Source organism: Poecilia formosa, unplaced genomic scaffold, assembly GCF_000485575.1.
Source record: "Poecilia formosa unplaced genomic scaffold, Poecilia_formosa-5.1.2 Scaffold6, whole genome shotgun sequence".
Lineage (NCBI taxonomy): Eukaryota > Metazoa > Chordata > Actinopteri > Cyprinodontiformes > Poeciliidae > Poecilia > Poecilia formosa.
Genome location: NW_006799945.1, coordinates 2,646,378 through 2,671,898, shown reverse-complemented (window position 1 = coordinate 2,671,898; position 25,521 = coordinate 2,646,378). Strand labels below are relative to the sequence as shown.

Genomic DNA, 25,521 nt, shown 5'->3' with positions numbered 1-25,521 from the left:
GCACACACACACACGCACACACACACACGCACACACACACCCACACACACACACACCAGTCTGGAGTCAAAAACTACTACGACTTTTCAGAATCGGTGTAAGTTGTAGGGATTTTATGTGACAGGCCAACACAAAGTGGTGAAATGAATTGAAAAGGAGAAAGTTTTTCTTTTTATGAATACACATAAAATCTGAAACGTGCGGTGTGTTTTTATAGCCAGTCCCTTACGTGGTTTTCAGTGCAATTATAGTCGCCAGACTGTGGGAGCATCATTCTCCGGGGCTTTGCATGTAGAGACTGAATTTGTTGCTCATTTGTTTTTGCAAAAGAGTTCAAGCTCAGTCAGGTGGGATAGAGAGCAAATGTGAGAAATAATTCTCAAATCTTGGTTTGAGGGTAATTGACGTTTGAAAGTGTAACCACTGGTTCTCAATCCTAGTGTCCGGCACGTTCCAGGTGTTTCCCAGCTGCATGAATGGGCGACTTCTGCAGAACTTGATGGCCTCCTTGTGAGGTAAAGCAACCAGCTGAACCAGGTGTGCTGGGGCAAAGCTGCAGGTCATCAAATGGACTCTAACCAACACTCTGCTGTTTACGGTTGTTTTCCTGGTGTGAGATGAGCCCAACTCGAGTTGTTTTGCAGCTGTTGATGTATTTTCATCTCAGTTTGATTTTATTTATCTCAATCACCTGTGACAAGCTTCCATGTAGTTGCTGAAAAAGAGCCTGATTATTCTGATGACTGATTAATCGGATAAAAATTTGTTACATTCTGCAGGGTTTTTATGTCACCACTTCCTCCTCTTTTACACAACATTAGAAACTCATTAAAAGATGCAAATAATAAAAAACAAATTCTAATTTTATTACCTAAAATGTAACAACATAGCCTTCTTTTAGTGTATGCTTCATCATTTGTAGCAAAGGATGCATCTGCAACTAAAAAATACTGTCTACTACAATGCTGATTGATTTTTTAGATTACAATTAGACAACAAAAAATGTCTAATAGGACTTTTTTTTAACAGAATTTGAACCAAAAAAGACACCCGAGGAGTTTTGAGTAGAACAGATTTACAGAAGAAGGTTTTAAACTTCAATGAAAATGTATAAATGTTTCATACAGTTTTGGCATAATTGTCGCTTTGACTGTGTTGTTACTTCAGCAAATGGCCTCTTTTAGAGTCTATGTAGTCCAGGCAACAATTGACTAATTACTAAAAAAGCTGATGATTATTTCAATGATAGATTAATCACAATTAATTCAATTAATCGTTTCACCTGTAGATCTCTTTGGTTCCTCCAGAGTTATCTTGGGTCTTATGATTGCTTCAGTGATTATTGCCCTTATCATCATTAGTATTACTTTTATTTGTGAAAACATTGCTTTGAAAACCACACATCGTTTTTCTTTTACTACAATTATTCATTATGTAGATACTGTGTTTTGGTTTGTCACATAAAAACAACAGTAAAACGTATTTAAATTTGTCGCTGTGATGTGATTTATGAGGTACCAAAATATTTGCAAGGTCAGTTAAAACTGCAAGTTTTATGTAAATTTAGTTTTGACATTATGCAAGAAGATTTGTCATCAGATTGCAAGAGATTTTTATTTTTTCAAACAACATCTAGATGAATGTGGCCGACACTTTTCTGTAGGGAACAAATGGGGCTGTAGAAGTACCTTCAGGTAAGCCATAGTGAGCAGAGGCAGCAGGGTGAAGGGAACCAAGTAGAGCAGAGCGGGCTGAGCAGCACGATGGATCCTCGAGGCCACAGTGGCAGTCAGCAGGCCTGAGGAGAAAACATGTTCAAAATGAAGGAAACCAAACAGAGCAAACCAGTCCTGCGAGGAGAACGCCGAACTTATGAGAAGGTCTTAGGAAAAACTTGACCTCTCCCATCCGTCTGTGCATTGATCGGCTGCTTACCCACAAAGTATCCGATGAGGGTGCAGTGGAAATAGGAGACGCGCTGCATGCGTCCGGACATGTTGCCGGGCCCCGGGACCTCCCCCGTTGCTTGCTTCTTGTAGTTGTCGTAGCGCAGGACGAAGCACAGCAGCAGCCCCGGCATCACGATGTCTCCGATTCCCAACATGGAGAAGTGGCTTCCTGTGGAGCTGCATGGAGGCAAAGAGCGGAAGCGAAGGTGAAACTCTAGAACGGACAAATCGGAGAATAACTGCGACTCGGCAGTGGAGATTACGCTAATCTACACGTCACTGCTTCATCGTCTCTTTCTGAAACCGAGATGTTTCTGTACAGACTGCTTTGAGAAAGGTTTAACCTCGGAGACATGATTTCATCAGCTGATAATTGAGGCTATAAACATCTCAGGAATTTCAAAAGGCCAAATATTTGCAGTACCTGAAGATGTATAAAATAAAACCTTATAGGTTCCACAAATAATTGCTTAATAAGTAACAGTTTTGTTTCAGGGCACTGTTATCACAAATCATTACAAACTTCATAAGCCTGTTGGCATGTTATGCATTACATTATTACATTTACTGTGTTAGAATAACAAAAATCTAACATTACAATATTTTATCATTAGTATGTCTCAAATTCTTTCAAAGTTGTCAGACTTTCTCAAACTTTTGACATTTTCAAAAAACTGTAGGAATTTTGAATAAAAGGTTTTTTAGTCTAGATTTTTTAAAACAGTTTTACCATTCCTATTCATCCAAGTGTAGATATTTTCTTAGCTCTAGTTTATCAAGGACAAATTTAACAACAAAACAATTTTATGTCTTTATGAGAAAGCAGGACCAAAGAGCAAAGAGAGGAGAATGAAGTTCAGATCATCTCTTCCATCGATCATAACGGGAGAGGATCATTCCTCTGACTCCAACGTCTCTCTGCCCGGCTTTCTAACCACACACAGCAGACAGAGATTTACAGAGGAGCAGCAAAAGCAAATGAGGGGGATTAGCAGTGCCTGCTAACATCCGATGATCTCATCCAGGACATTTTACTGTGAAATATTACCTCTGCTGCCCAGATAAGGAGCTGTTAGCATCTCCTGGATGATAAAGTATTTCTGAATTTAATTGAATATCAGTGAAAAGCAGAAACAAACTATGGTGTTGTGATTGGTATCTATACATTCATTTGCATTTCACTCTCTTCTTTAGTGAAAACCAAAGATGGTCTGAAAAGTTGATTTGAAATTGAAGCGACAGAAGTAAAAATCTGAAAAGGTGTCGGGTTGTTTTCAGCTCTGCATGTTAAGATGGTGACCTCTGCCACATCTAATCGGCATCTCCATCTGGGGAGAGGACTCGGTGCATTGTGCATCTAAGGCTTTGATGAGGGACGGTTTGAGCGCTGGACAACCCCGTCACGAGAGCAGCTACATCACTACCGACACTTAGACAAGGTGCTGATGTTCCTGCACGCAAACGTGATCCGATCACTTCCAGACAATACGGCCTCGAAGATTTCTCCAGCCTATAAATACCCTTAGACGGTTTTCCTCTGTACCAGGAAGTGCATTTCTAGCAGACGCTGCTCTGGGAAGAACTGCATGAAGGTATTTGTTCCGAGAGTATTTAGCTACAAATCACCAGCAAAGGTTGAACTTTGTGACACATCATGAGTGAAATTCAACAAATCCCTCCCTTATTACCCCTGTGATTACAGTGGTGCTGGAAAGTTTGTCAACCCTTCAGAATTGTTGATATATGTCAAATAATTACAAACATCAGAAGAGTTGCACTGAAACTCCAAAAACGTAGATGGAGGCAAAGTATTAATTTAAATAATCCCTTATTTCATTTGTTAATTTGGTTCGCCTTCATCTACTTTTAAGATTTCCGTGAAAACCTGGTGATGTTTTTGTCTGAAATATATAAAATTCTGGTAAAAATTCCCAAACTTTCCAGCACCACTGTAATGTGCGTGTTACCTTGGGAACACCAGTTTGCCAGGTAATGAAAGTCTGGGAACGTCGCGGCCCATTCCGGGCCCTAGGTGCAGCTTCCTGGAGAGAACATCTATGGGGTTTTCAGCAGGCTGAGTGGCGACTTTGACCATCACATTACTGTTGAAGATGTACGCTGAGAAGAACACCTTTAGCAGGAGAGAAGGAGAGAGAAAAACCATCAAAAATGATTTTCATTCAGCCTTTTCATTGCATGATGAGCAAAAACATATTTTTTTGAGAAGCTAGTTAGCTTAGAGCAGTTGGGTAAACGGTAAATGTAAAAGATCTTGTGTTGGAAAAACTCAGCTGGCTCAGATCTACGGAGAAATTAGTGCAAAACAACAATTACTCCTTGAGAGAAATGAGTTTCTAGACACACATTTACTCCTAAAGACTGAGTTTTAGTTTTAATCCCTTCTGTGGGGCGGGGAACTGAGTAATAACAGCTTCCGTGTTTTAGACACACAGGGTCTTTGATGCTTTAATTGCACACCTTCAAATGAAAAATAAAGTCAGTTTGAGCATGCCGCATGTATTATTACATTAATTATTCTAGAATAAACAGTTCAGATCAATTAACAGATAAGTCAATCAAAAAAAAAAGTAAAAGCTGAAAACATGGGTGTTTTTTTTTTTTTTTTACGATGTCATGCAATCCCAGTCCTTGTTAAAACAAACAAAAATTATTCATATCTGCAGCATTTTCTTATCAATAAAATATAAAAAACAACAAACAGTGCATGATCCTCTGCATAACGTGTAGCACACAATGTTGTTTTGAACCTAATGTAGTTAGCAAACAATGTAACCAGCAACGATTCAGAGTCATCTTCCTCGTCTCCACTCTACAGCCAATCAGTGCCAAGAAAAACCAACGGTGCTCTTGGATTGGCTGCTTTTCAAACACCAGGCAATATCATGTCACGTAGCACTGCGTCTAAGTATTTCAGCTTGCCAAGATGAATTTTGTGTTTTTGAAGATTTAAAAACGAAAACCCTCAACAAACAGGCGAATTTGTCTCTGGTAATTCTCCGCTAACAGGTGAATCTATAAAAAAATGAAGAGCAAACGGGTGGAGCTTCACTGTGCCGTAGTTTTTGTTGTTTGTGGTGGAGCAGCATACCAAGGAGGTCAGACAGAAATTCCTTCTGAATCCTGAATGCTGTCGTTACTGGGGAGTGAGTGAATTGACAGACAATCTGCCATTTCAATTTTCATTTTCATGACACTGACTTTGGTAACGTCACTGATTACGTATTAAGCAACCTGAAGTGATTCAGATCAGCATCTTGGAAGAAAAATAAATGCCAATTTGACCAGATTAAATCAAGAAAAAAACAAACCAGCAATTCATTTTTAAATGTAGCGTCAACAGTTTCCCTTTGTAGTTAGACCACTACTGTGTCATTGATGCTTTTTCTCTGCATTATTAAAGTTGAGGCTTACCTCCTGCTGTGCTTATAACTTACATAGTTAGCAATTGTTCCTTGAGTACCGACTAGTCATTCTTTACACTCACCGAGGATGACTGCGTTCACAGATTACATCCCCTTCTGAGCAGCAGCAAGTGCCGCCACAAAGACAAGCAAAGGCTTTCATAAACCCGAATCGCTCTCATTTTCTGAAAACCCCCTGGAGTCGACATCTTTTATGGCTGTGCTTCCTTTTAGCGATGCAGGTAGAGCTCATAGCGGGATGACTTCTTACCCAGAACACATCATAAATGAGCAGTCCTGACAGCAGCAGGCAGGAGACCTTCAGACTGGGAAGCCGAACAAAAGCGATCATGGCGACGCACAAGCCCATGGCTAAAGCTGCAGCGAGGGGAAAGAAAGTGGCATTTAAAAACATATTTCCACATTTTAGTAAAAACGAGCAGACGTATTGAGGTCAAAGCGGATTTACTATATTTTATTTATCATAATTATAGTTTATGTTTCTTGAAACGACACGTATTGAGCAGAAAATTATATTTAAAACTTTACGTGTTTGCCAATACAGAACTCTTAACTTTTCCAAGGTTGCATTCATGTAATTGAAAACAAAATGCCCAAAATGCAACCTGTATTAAATACTATTTTTAAATACAGAGTAGCTTTTTTTTTTACATTTCAGGAAGACAATGAGTTGCCTGAAAACCATTTAGCTGGCTAGTAACACTCCTTCCCTTTAGAATAAAGCACATTGCTGTAAATGTTTGAAGACAACTAAATAAACCTCCTCAGTCAGAGCCAGGCCAAGGTTCTTCATGTGATGATAGAAAATTAGATTTCATCAAACTATTTAATGAGCATAAAGTTACATCTAACACAGTAAGGAATCCCTGAAAAGATACTTTGAATATTCTAAGGTCAGTCGATGCCGAGACAAATTCTTTGAATCGCGACAAGATCTAATGTAGAACGTTATTAATGTGCGTTGATGCTCACGCTGGAGCTACAAGCCTAAAATATTTCTAACAGCGACTGATGTTTCCACAAGAGGAAAGCTCTGAGTGACGCACCATCCATGAGGAGCCAGTGTCCGGTCAACACCCAGATGAGGACCAACATCACGGAGAGCGAGAACGACAAGAGTTCAGCCAGGGTGAAGCGTCCGCAGCAACCAAATGAAATCCTGCAAAGAAGAAAGAAGCAAATCCTTACAGCAGGTTTCAGAAATACACAAGTACAAATCGAAGAAAATGTTTTGCATGCCACATAATATAATCCTGCAGGTTTTGGAGATTATTAAGATGATTTTTGTGTTTGTGGGACCAGCCTTTTTGTTGGCTCTTGGTCATCAGTAGTTTTCAACTTGAAATTCACCAGTATACAACAGTTTTGCTAAAATGTTTATGGTTCAACCAGAAATGCTGACAATACGATTACAGTAATGCATTTTTATAAAAAGGTTTCTTTTAATACGCATTTGTTAAAGTTGTCACTGTCTTGACGGTATAATTTGAGACAGATGATCTGTAAAATAAAAAAAAAAAAAGCTACATCACAAAGTCAGAAACAACCAATCAGAGCCAGGAGGCGGGTCTTAGTTCTGTTAATAAATTAGCTAATTGTATAATAAATGAAATCAAACTCAATTTCTATTTGCATGGTTTATTGTTTTCTTTTTCTCTCTCAGTTTCTATCAAAAACTAGATGACAAATGTCTTAATTTTGGTACATTGGTCTCACTTTAATAATTTGGTTTATAGAAACTTCATAATTCATTCTATTTGTTTTGGTCCAACATCACGGAGAGCAAGAACAACAAGAGTTCAGTTGTTTTGTTGTTGTCTCAAAACAACAATATTTTCAATTATTGCAATAATTTCTGGGACAATTTATCATACAGCAAAACTGTTATTGTGACAGGCCTACTGTCAATCATTCTTGTGTATGTGCTGCTTCACACCCTCCGTGAATGCGCACGCTGCTAAACATGGCTGCAGATGACAGCAGATAAACAGTTTTCCAGAACGTTAGGTTGTTTCTCCTCCATTAGCAGAGCTTGTACACGCTGTGCATTTTTATAAAAGTCGCCAACTGCATCTTTGATAAAGTAATCAATGACTACGATGTTTCAGATGTTTATGTGTTGCTTTTTCTTCAGTTTGCTTTATGTGTATAATTATGCACTGCCTTCTGTTTTTCTCAGATTCTTTTTATCTAATATAAAAAAAATGTTTGACGATCCAAAGCATTTAAGAACAACAGAAAATTGAAGAAATCCATAAAAGGTAGTCAGAGTATAAAGAGTCGGTTTAATTTCAAAATCAAATTTTTTTTTATAACCTCAGTTACATTAAGTTTTAGACCCTCACATTTGGAGAGAAAAGATTTAAATGCTACTGCTACAAATCTGCCTCGACAACGATATGGTAATACGCAGATTCGTGGAGCGCTCTGGATGTTTGTGAGCGGCGCAAAAACAGCACGGAGGAGATTTCAAGACACAAAAGGCCACAAGATTTCCTTACTTGTTCTGCGGGGAGCAGGGTCTGGTCAGATACTGGCACATAGGTAACAACAGGAATGCAAATGCAATTGTAGCAAGAACTGAGGAGAGGGAGAAAAGCACAGCAGTTAGAGCTTCAGCCTAATACACCTTGACAGCTTGTAGCAGTCATTTCTGTGTGTTAAATGGGGCAGCTAATGGTCTTCAGTTTCAAGACATTCTCCAGGGTGTAACTACTGAGCAGCGATTGGGAAAGCCTTATAATGATTCTACATGTGTGGTGCTTCTGTGTTGCCCTCCGGAGCCGCATAGTCACCTGCAGTGCAGATAGTGAAGACCACCTGAACCGAATCGAAAAAGAAGAACATGACTAGCAGAGACACAGACGCTCCTATTGGCAGGAACAGGGCCTGCGTCGAGTCTATAGTCTGAATGCCTGGAAAACAGTTCAGATGAGAAACACATGAGCTTCCAAACAGCAAAGCAGACAATCACGCAACTTGTAAAGGCCTTGGCCTTTTGACACTTACTGTTGTTTGTGTTGCTGTTATTAAAAGACCCTGCTGCTGAGGGGTTACCGTCTTTATCCTTCTCCTGGTTCTCACAATCCATGTTTAATGACCTGCAAAAGCAGCAGAGAACCGTGTGATTTGGACACAACACTACGCTCCGTTTTTCCTAAAAATGAAAAAGCTATCTCCCTTTGAAGACGTGCTCTCAGAGCAGGAATTTGTTCAGGCGGCATGAAGTGCATTATTCAGACAACACCGAAAAGCCAAGTAAAAAGATGTCAAGTCGGTGCAATCTTCTGTATTATTACACTTGCTTTATCACACTAGAAACTGTTTTTTTCTGCACCAATTTAATCAGCAATCAATTAAACTGACTACTCCAAATAACTACTTTTACTCAAAAAGAAAAGTTGAATATGTCTTCTTTTTTTTAACTACTGATGTTAAAGTTTATTGCAAGTCACAAACACAATTTAATGAAGAAGGATTAAAAGCACAAAAAAAGACAACTCTCCAATATGACAAAAAAATTAAAGTTAAATAGAGTTCTTGTTCTATTTATAAGCGTACATTATTGGGGCTACTTTCAGTCACAAGTGCATCTCCAAAGGAGAAAATGTTTCAATTTCTCTTAAACCCTTTAAAATACAACTAAAACCGTAATGGAGATTATCCTTATTTTTGTAAGTACGTTTTATTTATGAGTTATCTGGTTTAAATTATGTTTCCTAAAATATTATCTTCATTAGCTCAAATTAATGTGCTAAAAACAGCCAGAGGCAACAGATACAGAGGACCAGAAAAAGTCTGCAGATTAGTGAGCAGACAAGGCGATAATAAAATCAGACGAGCGCCCAGATTCTTGTCCAGAGATCTGCAACCTGCGGCTCCAGAGCTGCAAGCGACTCTTTGCATCTCCCGAGGCGGCTCTTAATGATTTTGGATTTGTATAATTTTTTTCAAACTTAAGCACAATAATATGATACTGAAGTTTCACAACGGTATGGCGCAAAAAAAGACAAGTTATATTTTTTAGATTTCTTTTTCATTAGGTTGATGAGTGTGCTTTTAAAAAAACAACATTTTCCACAAATATCAAAATCGCATTGAAAAATATGTCATTTTTTCAAAATGTCCCGCAGCATCCGTATTTCTACGTGTGTTTTATTTAGCTGCGATTGAAGAAAAAAAAAAGATGTGGATTGTGAAGTTCGCAGAACCTGTTCTAAGCTAGAATATATCAATGTGTGCAGCTGCAATAGACTTCTGCAATGCAATGAAACTCCGCTTTTAATAATATATTTGTCCACTAAGATCATGTTTTTACTGTTCTTTAGCACCACAAACAATATAAATATTAGTAACCAAGATCAGAAGGTTAGGGCAGAATGGTGGTGATGAAAAAGGAAGACAGCAAAGAGGAGGTTAATGGTAACTCATTATTAATATGTTAGATATTATTGCAATGACACATTTTTCTACAACTGTGCAACCCTATTCTAAATGTTTCCTCAAAGATAAAGTCCAAGGAAGATGCAACAGAAAATATTCTTTTAGGAATCTTGTCAGCCGCATCAACAGCAGCGTTGGACAGATTAAGTCTCACTAGTCACCTGAGCCTTATTTCAGCCAGAATTGTGTAAATGACCAAAGTTTAAGCATTTTTTAAAATTAATATTACCTCGTTCTTTTGGTTGTAGCTTCCTGACCTCAGATATCAGAGGCAATGCCAGATGTATTAGTACCACTTGGTTATCTTGCTATGACTATTTAAGTGTGGGCCACAGGAAGTGTGTGGTTCAAGGCAGATAGGTTTCCTCTCAAGAAGGACTTTACTTCAGTACGCTAGGAGCATACGCATCAACACTCGTGTTATTTTCAGACATGTATGTGCTTCTCTCTCTTTTTTTTTTTCCTTTTTAAACCTGATCTACAGCGGTCTCCTTGGTAACAATGTAATAGGAAACTGCCTCCGAAAGATGTAGGTACACAACAACATCGGTCTAAATAAGTTTCAAATTGAGAATAGATTTGTGCTCAACTGGTGGTAAAGTGATCATTTACTCACCTGAAGCTGCCATAGACGATAAGAAGGATGGAGATCAGGAAGGTGGACACCTGACTGGAGTCAACTAGGGAGTATGCCCTAAAAACACGGGAGAGACATAAAAAACAGGGTTATATTTTTAAGCAAAAACAAGTAGGTATTAAAAAAGCTAAAGAAAAAAAAAAAGAAAAAAGCTTGGAAGACCTTTTGAGAATAGTTTTTAATCTACACGCAATTTATGCAAAATATTGCATTTAATTATCAATATTTCAGGGACAGACATTAGTGTGTTATAACAAGTGGTAATATTTAACCAACTGGCAGCTTGTTTTTACCATTACAAATACAGATGAACACTAAAAACAAATGGGTCAACAAACAGCACCTTAATAGATTTGTACACAGACGTAACGTAATCCTTTCACTTTTTGTTCAGAACTACTTCCTCTATCGGTGAACATGAGGCTCAAATGGCCTTTTGTAGTCTATATTTAAATAAAATGTACTCAAACCGCAGTATTTTTAAACTATATAGTAAAAAAAGAGAATTGTCTTTTGCAGGAAAGAGCAAATAAATCACCAATTTATCTGCTAAACCCTTCAACTTAAAGGGTTCTCAAATGCATTTAAGAACCAGAAAGCTCCTGAAGTTTAACAGATGAACTCATATTGTGGTGAAACATAACAGACAATTTAAACGTGACAAACCTAAAATATTATTTTAACATAAAGGAGATTATTCCCAAAGCCATGAGCTGAAAACTTTGCATGAAGGGCTGTGGGTGTGGCGAGAGCGAACGGGGGAATTACAGGTGCCGACATGCAGGCTGCAGAGACGGAGCGCAGCTTGTTGCTGACTGTTGTTGTTGCTCACACTTCATTTGTGGGTCATTGGAGCTGCACTGAAATCTGTCAATAAAACGTTCTCATAGCTGAAATGCAACTCGCACGCCCAAACAATGAACCCTCCTGGTTGTGATTTCAAAGCCTGATTTTAGTTACCCCTGGTTACCATTTTTGTGCTGGGCTGAGCTGTTTAACAAATGTATCTCTCCACATAATTCATTCATTAGTTTTTCCTTGATTAAATCTGCATTTTCCATTTCATTACAGTTTTTCTTTTGGCAACGCCAGGAAAAAACAACATCATCATCAATTTCCTAGAAAACAGCAACCGGGACAAAGTCCTTCCAGGAATTAGCATTACGCAGTACTGCATGTGTAAACTAACCTAGCAGCATAGTATTTCACACACAAGTCGTGTTATTCACTTGAATGAAACCAGGTCAGCAACCACAGACCTATTATGGAAGTAGGTTGGATTATTATTCAAAAATAAATGCTGAATATATGTATGTATTTTTATACTAAAGCATAGTTTTGAATCTCCCAAAAATGTTTACTTCAAAAACTGAACGCATTTTGGTTTCCTGTAGTCACTGCACCCAACATACAGAATTGAGCCAACAGGATACAAGTGAAAAACAACAAGATAAAAATAGAAATGTAAACCTGGTTGCATTTTCTTAAAAGAATGTGGTCCAACAGGAATAAAAATATAAGGTGACACAATAAAACAATCTGAGGACACTCATCTTGGCTTTTAAAGGCTGCAGATTTCCTTTAGCAGGCATTAATGTTTATTTTGTGCATTAGTGTAACTTGGAGCAAATGACAACAGTTGGGAAACAAGTGGAGAAATGCTTTCATCATGGCAAGCTGTGGCTACTTGGAAAGAGATCTGGATGGGCTTGAAAAAATTTATTTCAGGAAGTTCATTAGAATTTGTTCCATCAGGCCTAAATGATTCATTTATTAACTTAAAAACGTCTGCCTGCAAATCCTTTGATGATGCGTTTAGCCCACTCGTTTATGCAATCAGTTTAGTAATCAACGGTTTTAAAATGGACAATTATTTCAGTGATATGCAAAAGTATCTGACAAAATTAAGACATTATACATATTAATTAGGGTTGCACCGATTGCAGTGTTTTGGCAGATCGCCGATTACCAATCTTGAAAAAGCCTGAGCTTAAAGTGTTCATGCCCCTTTGGACAACTACAAACCTTAGTTGAAATTTTATGTGAAGGATTAGAAAAAGAGACATTGTTAGAAAGAGAAAGGAAGTGATTTTAACAATTTTCTTTCACGATACAGAAAAAGAAAACCCAGGGAAAGCAAATAGCGTTAGACGGCTCAGACTTGTTCCATCTAATCATGGAGACCGAGGCAAACATGCAACAGGTCAGGGATAAAGCTATGGATAAGTTTAAGGTAGGAATAAGTTAAAAAAAAAACTATCAAAACTCTTAAAAACCTTCAAGCTTTGGATGTGTTGAACAGCAGCTCTGTTAAAGACATATGAAAATGGAAGCAAAGCTGCCATGATGAGACATCTGTCCACACAAACTGAGTGGGAGAGCAAAGGGAGCTTTATTCAGAGAAGAAGCCAGGAGGGTTGTGGTATCACTGGAGGAGCTACAGAGATCCACAGCACAGGTGGCAGCATATGTTGATACAACAACCTAATTGCAGATGTGGAAGTGTGGCAACAAGGAAGCAAGAAGTCCCCTTTACAATTTTATAACCTCCAAATCAGGAAAATCAGCAAAACAAAAACACTGGGTGGTAGATAAGGCGCAATTCTGAAATAAAACCTGTTGGAGCCTGCAAAAGATTGGTGAAGTGTTCACTTTGCAGCAGAAAAATAAACACCGACAAATAATTTAGATCGTAGCAACCATGTTGTTACAATCACTCCAGCAACAGCGGAGATCTAAATTCAATTTGCAATCTGACTCAAAATCTGACTGAGCTTGAGCTACTTCACTAAGATGAACAGCGGGCAACAAAATGCCACACTTTCCAGATTTTAATTTCTATAGAATATTGAAAGCCATTCATAATTTTTCTCATAAGTCACAATTGTGCACTACTTTGTGTTAACATAACTTCCGCAACATGCTGCTTCATTCCAAAAATAGCCAGGCTGACATCATCCCAGGAAAAAAAACAAACTCCTATGGTTATAATTTGCATATCTCATATAAAACATCCAGTACAGATTATCTGGTTCCGCATCAAAGGCTGGATAATAAATAAATAATATATACCACAATAGGCAAGTGATCAATCTCAATAGATAATGCATCTGATAGAATTTCTAATAATTTCACAGAACTCCAATCCAGAACTGCACAGCATTCTGGGGAATGTAGGCAGAGGAAAGATTTTAGCCGCTCTACCTCTCACGACCAGCTAAGAAAAGTTGGTTGCATCAACCAGCTCACTCGCTCTGCAGTTACCTAGCAACAACCTGCTGAGTAACTTACACAGCAGCAGTTTCAGGTTTTGCCACAATGATTCATGACTACTTAAAAATAAACAATGGTGTGGCATGGAAAGATCATGTCACTATTCTTGCAGTATTTCAGATATTTGAAACAAACAAAAAAAAAAACCTAATCATAATTGTCTATATCAACCAATATGAAAACGCTTATATTGCGATACATTTTTCAAATGTATTGTCCAGACCTACCTGCATCAAAGCTTTGACTCAACCTCAAACTGCGTACTATTTTCTAGTGCAAATTTATTTTGCCACCTTGACATGTTTACATTCGGCTGCAAGACGCAAACTTGACTTCATTAGGCCAGTTTCCTGCCCAAGTAATTTGTAGCAGCTAAAAAAAAAGTAGGTCTTAATTAAAAAATACTAACTTTCTCTCAAAGTTGACGTTGGCATTAAAAGCCAATTAATGCTTTATCTGATTTCCATGTTTCGGTTCATCAAGCAGTATTTTCTTGTCAGACGGTGAACCAGACCAGTTCTAGCTTGAAAAACTGGTTATATGAAAAGTTTTCACAGGCCACCAGAACCATGTAGCATCTCGAAGCCGTTTGTCCAACACAAGTTTATACTAGATTTAAGTCACGGTGAATGTCTGACAATAAATCCAGTCCTCTCATGCCAATGCGCATAACCATTTGTGTCTTCTTACCGAAAACTATTCCATGTCTTCCAAGCATTAAAATAGTGATTAAGAAAGTGACCTTGCTCTCCTGCATGCCGACATTAATTATGTCACAGACTCCCCGTCAACACAGCGGGCTGCTAGACAGCTAGTTTAATCCACCACAGGCCTCATTCATATTCTGGTGCCGAACTGGTTTGTCTGAATTCTGTGCACAGAAGCCCGGAGAACATGAGTGAGATAGATGAATGGAACATTTAAAAACAAAATACAATCCGGGACTGTTGAGAGCTGGCCGACGGCCTAAAGTGCCATAAGACGGCCTTGTTCGCTGACAGACTAGGTTTTCAATAACAATTCCAATACCGTCCTTCATCAAACCAGTTGCACGCATTACTTTAGCACTGAGGCACAGGTCAACATGCCACAAAGACGATTAAGTGGCATTCTCGGATCTGTTCTGATCCAGTTAGGAAATTCTGGATGAAAAATGATCAGCCCTACAAAACTGGATTTAAGAGATTTCTTTTTAGTTTTGAAACCTTGAGGTTTAAAGCATGAAAATACATTTACTAATCAAATTTATCTTCATATTAGTAGACAGCCACTGAGCGAACGTAAGATCAAACAAAAAAATAAATGGCGGGTGTTAAAATAAAGCTTGTGGCTTTCCACTAACCATAGTGTCAAAATAATTACACCTCATTCTTCTCATCATGCCCAACAACTTTTGCTACTTCCTCTGTTTTTTGTCATGTTTTTTAAACGCATCTCATCCTCCAATGTAAGAGTAATTACAAGTTTTGTGTATTAAGAGCGAGAGGCGCCAGCTGTTGCTTTTTAAAACACATGACAAAAACTATACTGATGTGCAAGATTGGGAACAGCAGATACATTTCAGATGACCTGGCCTATCACTGGTCAGTCACTTATATTGGCAAAAGATGGCTATCAATCGAAACAACTAATAAAAATACAACTATGGCCCGTTCTATTACCTGGAACATTCCCAGGTAATCCTCCACTAATGCAGGAGCATTCGATTTTAAAACCAGTTAAAAATACACAACCATCAGTGGATAATAATTGTTTTTTTTGTGTGTGCGTCTTGGAACATGGCTTAAATTCTTAAAAGCGGCTCGACATGAGGGTTTATTCCTCCAAAAATGGACACAAATGAAGGTCTGCTTTTCACTTCACTAGCTTAAATAACAACTGCATTTAAATAACACCTCCAAATGGTTACTTAAAATTTAAAAAACATGGTTGTTATCTAGGGTAGATTTCTACTTTAGTAACATAATTTGGTTCTGCTCTCTGCAATGGACAAACACCCCCAGAAAAGGTTCTTGCAGTGGAAACATACCTTTAACGACTGACATATCTGTTTATTTTCTGATCCACGTTTAATTTTTAATATGTTAAATATGTCAACGTTATCAACTGTAAAAGTGTTGCTGTTGTTGCTCTTTCACGACTGGCAACTTGTGTTTTTTATTATAGATTATTCAACTAGATTATTCATGGTAAAACAATGTGTTCTCTATTGCAGAAGGGCAAAAACATTCTCAAGAATTAAAACTCCTCCATAAAATTAACATTAGCAAGTTAACATGAATGCCTCTCCTTTGTAAGGCTCATGAAAGATTCGTGGAATGAAATCCTTCTAGAGTAGAAACACATCCATGTACATGTATTAGGAACATTTTGAAGAAATAAAAAACTCTCCATCTTGTAAGCAAGCTTTGTAAGTAAGATTTGAAACTGAATCATTTTCTTTTTAAGGAAAAAAAAAAAAAAAACAGCATCTCAAAGCATTTTTAAACCAAAACTGTTGAGCAACACTGGAATCTTTCAAAACGTCCTCTTGGGGAAACTTCTGCACTCATTTTAATTTATTGCCAATTTAGCAAAAGCTAACCTCTGAAATAGTTCTTGTACTGGGTGTCAATAGTGTCCACGGATCAAAAAAAAAAAAAAATGCTTGGAGTCCCAGATAAGTGGACATATTTGGTGACATAACCCTAGCTTCCTCTTTAAAATTGGACTTATTCATAGGAACACACACTCAAAAAAACAGAAATAGCTCCTCATTGCAAAAGATCCTAAAAATCTGTCTTTTTTTTAACCATATTTAGAACTTTTACTTCAGCTCCAACATATAGTTGAGAACAAAAACGCGGAAATATTAATAGAAAACATATTCAGTACCATTTCACCCTCGTAACTACATGAAGGATGTAGGGTTGTCGCAATACTAAAAATCCAAATATCAACAAACACACCATACTCAACACCATTTTTTATACCGGAGCAAAAGTTTTTTGAAGGTGCAAGATTGTTTCTAGTTAAGAGCAAAAAGTATGATTGATTACAACATGACGAATTTTTAAAATTCCTTATTTAGGGCAAAACCAATAAGTCAGGGAGAAATCATTTTAAATAGTCACTTCCATTCTTTGCAAAACAGCAGACAAGACTAATTTTAAGAGTTAATTACCTTTAAATATGTACTTCTGATTTAGTTTTGAAATTATTTTATTTCATCTGCTTATCTTTGGTGCCACTGTGTGTTTTCATTTATCTGCCAATTTGTTGCTAAAATTTTCAGGGACAAAGTAACAGAAACCGTGTTTTCAAAAAAACATGGATCATGAAAGATATATTATTACAGCATAAACTGTAGCTATCTAAACTTGTTTAGTGTTATCTAAAAAAAATGAGTACCTTTCATAGTTCTTGTAACATTTTAAAGCAGCCTTTTGTGTCATTAGAACAAAATCGTTGAGCGCGGCTTTTTTGCAATACTTTCAGAACCAACTGAAGACGCAAACTTTTTATTTTGTTTAATTGAGCACCACCGTCATCATCATCATCATCATCATCAGTCAAAACCCTTTTAAACAAATGGCTAAGGGCCAGTAAAGACCTGAGCAGAAGTACTAAACACAATTCATACAAGACTGAAATAGTGTTCACATTAATATTTCAAGCATAACTCAGCTTAAGATTAGATACATTACTTGAATGAAAACAGCAATACAATTTTTAAATCAAGATTTTTCAACTAACTTTACTGATTTAGGTTATATCCTATAAAATCCAGAAATCACCTAAAAAGAACCTGACTGGTGGCAACACTTGCCACAAAGTCAGAAGCATCTACCCACTTAGAAAAGGGTTTTAATTTAATTTATTTTTTTTTAAATAACCATCAAATCGCAGTCGAGAAAACATTAAACCTCTTCAGGAGTGATCAGCATCCAAAGAACTCAATTGTCTCGAGTTAAATCCTTTGGGAAGATATCTTGGTGACTGAAAAAACATGAAATCAAGCTTTTGTAAAAAGGTGTTTGTCCAGATATTTTTATCCCAGAAAAAGGTCACACCAGCAATCAAAAATGGCAGCAGTACTGGGACTGTCTAGGGGAGCTTCGCTCTCCAGGATCACTTGTATCTTGCATCAATTATTAATTTCCTGGCACCTGATTCTAGTTGTTACCATTCCTATAAGGGGTGGTAGGATACCAGGAAGTTAGTAAAGTAACACAAAGAAACTGAAGGAGGACACCGTTTGTTGTGCTGCTAGGGAATTGTTGTTTATTATGACAAATAAATCCCAAATTACGTCTAAAACCCCCAAAAACTGACAATATAGTAAGGGGTGCTATTTTTCTACTTTAAGTTTTCTCCATTGTTGATTGCATGAGATATTATTTGTTTAAATATGTGATTAAATGCAGTTGCTTTGTGCAGTTTAGTGATAAAAAAAGAACTCACACCTCTTTATGTAACTAGTGTTATGAAGAAGCCTACTTTAAAGTGTGTTTTGAGAACAGTTTTTGTGTTTGTTGTGAATTGTCATCCAACATTATAAAAGATGCTGTAAATACCCATTTTCATTCTCACAATAAGTAATCTGAAATACAATCAGATATTAAGTTAGCCAATCCTGATGAACTGGCAAACGAGAGGCAGCTTTAAAGTAAAACATTAATGGTTGTCAAAAAACTAAACACAGTCAAGAATAAAAGGCCGATGTAAACCATTTCTTAGCTAAAATTGTCCAGCAGAGAAGGTGACAATTGTCAGTCCCAACTTTGTTGCACTTATTGAAATTTGCTTTGAGCCATTTTTCTGAACATAACACAGTACAGTTGCTAAGGATAAATAATAATAATAATAATAATAAAATAATCTTTGTACTAGTTTTTCTTGGATAAAAGTATATTTACATCTTCACTGGTGAGTTGGTTCATGTCAGCACACTTTAAGAAAAATAAAATGAGAAAAATAATCAAATGAAACTGTTAGAACCAGACACAAACAGAGCCATAACAATTTACAGTAAATTTTAAGCATGTAAATAATTACTAACGTCGAAGCATGTTGCAGAATTAACTCTACACCAATTGCTCTATGTCATGTGAACACAGATGCATCAGGACTGATCAAGGAAAAAATATTACCACCTCCTCTGTCACTGAAAGTGCTCTTTGCACAGTGATGCGATGTGAGCTTGATTCAAGAATTTGTATTTGTGCAAAACACAAGGTGTGCAGATTTTTGCCTTTCCTTCATGTGCTCTTGTGTCTACCATCTTCAACATGAGGAAGTGCCACTCTCTAAATGTCACCTAAAATGTGACGGGTAAGAAGTCCTAGCTCACCGAGTATGCAGTTTTGACAGCTGCAAAGATAAAGTAGAGGAAGAGAAACTAGACGAGGTTTAACGCAAAAAGCTGTAATGCAAAAGACTTGGGAGTCACCTACCTTCTGCTATAAAAAGCTGCTGAAACTTATTCACTGTACATGACCTTGTTTTGAATAAAACAGCTTTAAATGTTAAGACGCACAGCTCGTTACCATGGGAATAAAAATGACACTCCCAGGAAGCCTAATTGTACTCCAACATAAAAAATATTTCACAGTTGTAAAAAAAATTTTTGCAATTCATCCCTTTCTGTTCTTTCAAAGCAGTAACGGCATCCCATCATTGTGCTCAATTTCAATAATTTTGTATCTATATAACACAACATTAACATTTTCTTCAGTCTGTAAGAAGACGCATGCCACAGCATTAAGTAGGTACAAGTATTTCTTTTCAAGACATCAGAAGCACAAGGTTGCAATTATTAGCCAAATATCTGACACAGGTGGACATTAGCTGCTCCATTTTTAGGAAATGACAAGAGAGAAAACGCAGAAGTTGAAATAAAAAAACTTATCAGACCATTTAATTGGGGGGGAAAGTATTCAGATGGTGATTTGTGTATAATCAAAACACCACCTACTGACCAACTAATAGATCTGTCACCAACATGAAAAGTTATCAAGGATTATTTTGCATACAAGTTATTTTCTTCAATGTTAGATTGGGATTAGAAGCATTATTGTATTTAACTGTGAGTATTTAGCTGTTAATCTGACAAATTACCTCCTTCAAGTAATTGGACACTCAATCACTTTTCATGTGGCTGAAAAATAAACATGCTTGGAGAAAATTTATGGTGTTTAGTTCAGCAACTGAATCAGTGATGCTGAAATATCAGTAAATGCTTAGCGGTCTGATACTGGAAATTAATCTGAGTTAAGTTATTGCTACTTTTAAAATGTGCAACAAGAAAAAATTGCTAATTTTTAAAAATCTAAATGGAACTAGAGGTTTGACAGATTCATTCACAATTGTTTTGAGTTGTTTTTCTACAAAGGCACTGAGACTGGTTAATATTTTATTCTATGTTGCATAATTATCCTAAAATTGCTGATGGATGTTTAACAACAATGTAAAAAGGATTTTGTGACACTGCAATAAAAGTAGCAGCATACTGCCAGACTGATAGTTACACCCACTCCGACTTGTAATCTCGTTTTATAATTTAAGCAACAGATAGATTAGATCATGATCCTCTCACAGCAGATAAACCACTGCAAAATAAAACCCCACTTAGAATTTAATTTTTGAAAATGAGGAGTGAAAAAATAGTTATTTGAAGAAGTGAATGCCATTTTTTGTTTCATCCTTCTGTAACCAGATAATGTTTTAGCACATTTGTGGGTCAATTCTGACCCACAAATGTGCCATCTTCTCAAAAATGACGTCTACAAAATGAATTTCATAATTCTCAGAAGTTTCCAGGTTTATTTAAATAGTTCTGGTATAAAAATAAAAAGGTATGACTACAGAGAATACTCTAGAGGTCTAAAAAGCGACACTTATGTTAATGAATGACAACGCATTAAGATGTCACAGAATGAAAAACGGGGGAATAAATCATTTCCACCTATAAAAAAGGCAATTCATGATGTGAATAGCCCTTTAAAAGTGTGAATGCAATCTAACTTTTCTCAGAACCCACTGGTCAAATCGGATGATTGACACGTCCATCCACCATCAGAGCAAACAGAATCCAAAAATCACGTAACCTATACGACTCTGCAATAATGCATTTTCCGTCAAGCAAGGGAATGAGTCAGAGTTTTCTACACGGTTCTCTAATATGGATCATGATCATAAAACAGCAAAGGAAAGATTGAGTTTGTTTTTGCCTTCATGAAATAAGTCTAATTTTTTTCTGTTCTTCAGCTGCTGATTCACTGAGTTTTTTTTTATTTTTTTTATGAAGGGTGGCGACGCCTATTCCGTTAGAAAGAGCAGTTTGAGCTTTTATTTAAGAAGTAGTTGGTGTGTTTTCCTGGGTCTTTAGTTTCCATTAGCATTTCTTTCATTTAGCTGCTCAGTGTCGGAAGTAGGTCTTGTTGAGGTTTAAAATCTTGTTGCTGTCATTTAGATGAGCCTCTTGGATATGCAATACGAATATATTGGTCCGTGTGTAACATGTGTTTGCATTGGTTTTGCTGGTGGAAACGCTGCTGCCCACAAGCACCAGGGGATGTAGAAGTTGACACTGAAACTGGACCAAAACACACATCCTGACCTGCAGCCACAATCAATCTGACACTATGTAAATTTTCAGAATACAGCCGAAGTGCAATGAGGATAAGAGCTGAATGTATCGCAATGGAGATCGATCCCACTCATACGAGTTAGCAGTAGATTTCTGTGGGATGCAGAAGATACTTAGTTTTAAGTTCAAAGCTTAGCTCACAATGTTAAATAAGTCCAGCAGCTCAAATGGAGATGTTGGTCAATACTGTTCGAAAAATCATTGTCAAGTATTTGAATTAGATAAGAATATTTGCTTTTGCTTAAGATTTTCTCACGTTTTCTTTTTTTTTTTTTTAACCAGGCCAACGGCTCAAAACAATGAAAGTGAGGAGGTATTCTAGCAGAAAATGTGCAGCAGTATATTATAATTAACAATTCTTTCCAAATAAAACCACAATGGCAGAATATTGCTGACCTACTATAAATTATTCATAACATCTAAACCAGCAGTCTGAAATTTATCCTCAACTGTCACTGCCCTGCAACTTTTGGATGCATCTTTGCCCCAATACACCTGAATCAAATGAATCATTAATGACAAGGCCTTTGCAAAATTTGCTGACATGAGAAGTTTAGAAGTTAATACTGAAACTAGACCAAAACACACATCCTGACCTGGAGCCACAATCAATCTGACACTATGCATATATTTTCAATATACAGCCCAACTGCTCTCTGGCCTTAGTTACAGGATGCTCAACACACATGGCAAATGTAGTTTTAGAACAATATTGCCAAAGTATGACCAATGTTGGAGTCAGGAGGCATCCCCGAAGTTGCAGACCTGGATCTAAAGCACGACAAAATACACATCAGACCGTGTGTTTTGGCATCTATGTCATATCTCAGGCTCTGGTTACTGTGATGCTAATTAGAAGATGACAGCTAATATTGTGTTAGAGGCCTCCGTTTGAAAATGGGAAGCCAAAGAGAAGGATGTTGATTCATAGGTGTTAGACATTCATGAAAAGATAACCGGTTGTTACCATATTAATATTTTTCAGTTTCTTTCCTTATTAAACAGGACACATTCTAGTAGATCAAGCATTAAAATAAAAATAAAATACTTTCAACAAACTTGTTGAATGAGAAGAGCAATGTACTGACGGAAATTTGCATTTTAGACAAAGTAAATGAGAGGTCGGTGGACTGTGCTAACAGTGGAAGTTGTATTTGTTATTCAATCAAGCTATCATCAAATTTACAAATTCTCCCTCAATCAGATCTGACTGATGATCAGCAGAGCAAACGCTGAAGAGCAAGTTGGATTTTCTGAGTGGTGTGGGCTCCGTTCACTCCAGGCATTTAAACTTAAAGTCACTTTTTTTGGCCTGTAAACAAGTGAACAAAAAGCATACTTCCTGGAACATTTGTTTCTTACTTTAGTGAAAATCAGATAAATAATATGGACATACAATATCATCTTGTAATCCTTTCCTTTACTATTGAGGAACCTACAGGACTCCTTTGCTTTCATGGTTAATATTTGATCTACCGAATTGTTGAAACAAAAACAAAGTCAACTCAAACAAGTTTGCATGAATTGCAATCCATAAAAGAAAACAACACTTGACCTCAATGGAATCTGAGAACTGGTATTTATGCCCGTATACACCGGATCAGTGCATCTCTAATAGTTGTGATAGTTCTCGCCTCTAATCTGCTGGCATTTGAAATTATTACTATTTATGAAACAGACTGAGGTTCTTATGGTACAAGTAAAAGTTATTTTTTTACTGTATTTATACATATGTTCAACAAAAAATAATACAGTTTAACCGCTTTAAATGCAGCAATTATTCCTATAGCTCCTAAAATAATGATTAATATTCATCTCCATTTGGATACACATACTTGGACAAACTAAAAAAAAAAACAACACTTTAAATTAGGACTTTTTTTAAGCGCTTAATGCACAAAATATGATCCCATTTCCCTTGGTTAACTGTAGAGTTGCACAATAACTCAAAATATATCATCCTAATATTGATAAGTGCTTTACTGATATCACAAAGGACTGTTTGCAATATTTATTGGCAAATACATCCCATGAACTAAGTCTAACAAGTTGATCATTAAGGCTATCTGACTGGGGAACTAATCAGTAACAGGATGCTCACCACACATGCCAAATGGCAATATTGTTATAAAACAATATTGCCAAAATATGATCAATGGGTAATACTCCTGTCACCACAATGCCTGTGTTTTTTGCAGCCAGAAATATTTTAAGTTGGTTAAACGTGTATTTTGTGTGAGGGAGGAAAATGTGATGCTCCCTTTCAGCCATCTGGCTGGCAGTTTTCAGCTACAGGTAGGAGTGGGTAGGATGCACAGCATTCCTCTATGGTACCCAGACACACTTTCTCTGGCATGTTTTTAAAATACTGTTAAAACATACATACATACAGTAGGGTGGCCAAACATTGTGGATTTAGAAACAGCAAGTTTTTAAAACCTTGGTTTATTTGCTACTTTGAATGGCCTGCAGCATATGGTCAATTGATGCAGACCACCTCGTCTGTGCGCAAGTATTTTTAAAGTAAGGAAGTTATTGTTGTCAATTTAGTGTTTTTAGCGTGTGTGATGTTCACACCAAGACAAAGTATACCACCATTCCGTGAGAGGCTATGTCAAAACAAGTCCAGTCTGGTAAAGCCATGTCTTTTTCTCTCCGTTTACTGGAAGGAATGATACTAAGACTCACCCCTTGTAACAATTAAATCGACATTAATCAACTACGCCTTTACAAAGCAGTCATTTTCATTCATGGAGTCCAACGCTCTCTTTTGCTCAAGTCACTAAATATACACTTCCCCAAACATTGGCAGTCATTACAATAAATAACTGACTGAGGACGTATTTTGTTAAAAAAAACTGAATAATAGACTATTTATTATAAGCAGGGGTGTGATGTAATAGAGAAACTGGTATTTTTCAGTTGCGACTGCGATGCTACTTTAGCATAACCTTTGTTATTGTGAGCTGTGGGCTCGACGGCAAAATGCTACCCAGCTAAAATGCTAGTATGTTGGCACGGCTAGTCTAAACTGTGTCGCTGGAGAACCTCCATTTATTGAACAGAAATGCGATTTTCGTGCAGCTATTTATTCTGTAATGAAATAAAAAGCCACACATAAGACTATCAAACCCTAACATCATACAACAGAGCTAGCTCCTCATTCGCTTTCAATAGCATCACTCGATTTGACCGCAGCTGAATAAAGTTAGCACAGCATTAGCCACCACTAGCTAACCAGATGTAGATAAATGTGTCTATATATGTGTGAATTTGGTTTCTACGCTTTCACAAAGGCTACTAAAATAGCTGAAATGGCAAAACAAGTATTTATGCAGAATGGCAGGTGTTTGGTTCATTTGCTTTTTGACACAGTGTTGTCAGAGTTGGCAGTAGCAGCAGCTAATGTTAGGCACCCGCTACTAATCGGTAGCGCAACGCCTGTTTGCACTCACCAGGATGAGTAGCCTTGCTCCGCCATATCGCCGAAAACAGTGGGTTCCGCGGCTGTGGCTAACACAGATTCAGGTCCCGGTGTCAGCCCGCTGGGACCGGGGAGCGAGGGGTCTCTGCTTTTCCTTCACAATCCGACGTCTTAGTAGTTACTTTTAGGTGACAACATGATAATACATCCCGGCGGCAGCTAGTAATTACTAGCTGGATTTCATGCAATTGAGATGAAAATGATGGTTTGCTATCGTTAGGTGGACAAGACAAAGCACCCCGAGGAAAAAAAAAAACACAGATGTTATTTTCGTCGGTCTCGCTAGTGTCCTGCCGTCACCTCAGCCGAGATGGCTCCGGTCTGCAACGATGTTACACCCACTGTAGATCCATATTCTGTGCGATGTATCCAGAATAAATTCGGATATTCCTTGAGTCTGCAGCCCGAGCTGATATGGAAGACGCTCAGCTTTGTTTTCTATAGCTAGTCCGCGGGAACGCGCACTATCGCCCTGCTGTAGAGGTTTACAAGTGGGACGAGCACTGAAACGCTGCCATGCACTGAAAACGATTGCAATTATTTCCTTTCATCTGACAGCATTGCAGCCTGTCATGCACGCCTTCCACTGAATCCTGAGCATTGCATCAATAGTAAAAATGAATTAATGCATGAATGAATTTAATAATTAATCATTCCTTTCA

At 37.4% G+C, this 25,521-nt stretch overlaps 1 protein-coding gene across 1 annotated transcript; it reads right to left on the bottom strand.

Annotated features, from left to right (window-relative positions):
- Window positions 1-1,594: 1,594 nt before the first annotated feature.
- Window positions 1,595-25,398, bottom strand: sppl3 (signal peptide peptidase 3). Its single transcript, XM_007567059.2, has 10 exons — window positions 24,831-25,398; window positions 10,452-10,529; window positions 8,402-8,493; window positions 8,188-8,307; window positions 7,894-7,972; window positions 6,439-6,551; window positions 5,643-5,749; window positions 3,917-4,080; window positions 1,936-2,126; window positions 1,595-1,798 (listed from the first exon to the last, which is right to left on the bottom strand). The coding sequence occupies exons 1-10, from the start codon at window positions 24,854-24,856 to the stop codon at window positions 1,614-1,616; spliced, it is 1,155 nt and encodes a 384-aa protein (XP_007567121.1). The 5' UTR covers window positions 24,857-25,398; the 3' UTR covers window positions 1,595-1,613.
- Between the last annotated feature and the right edge of the window lie 123 nt (window positions 25,399-25,521).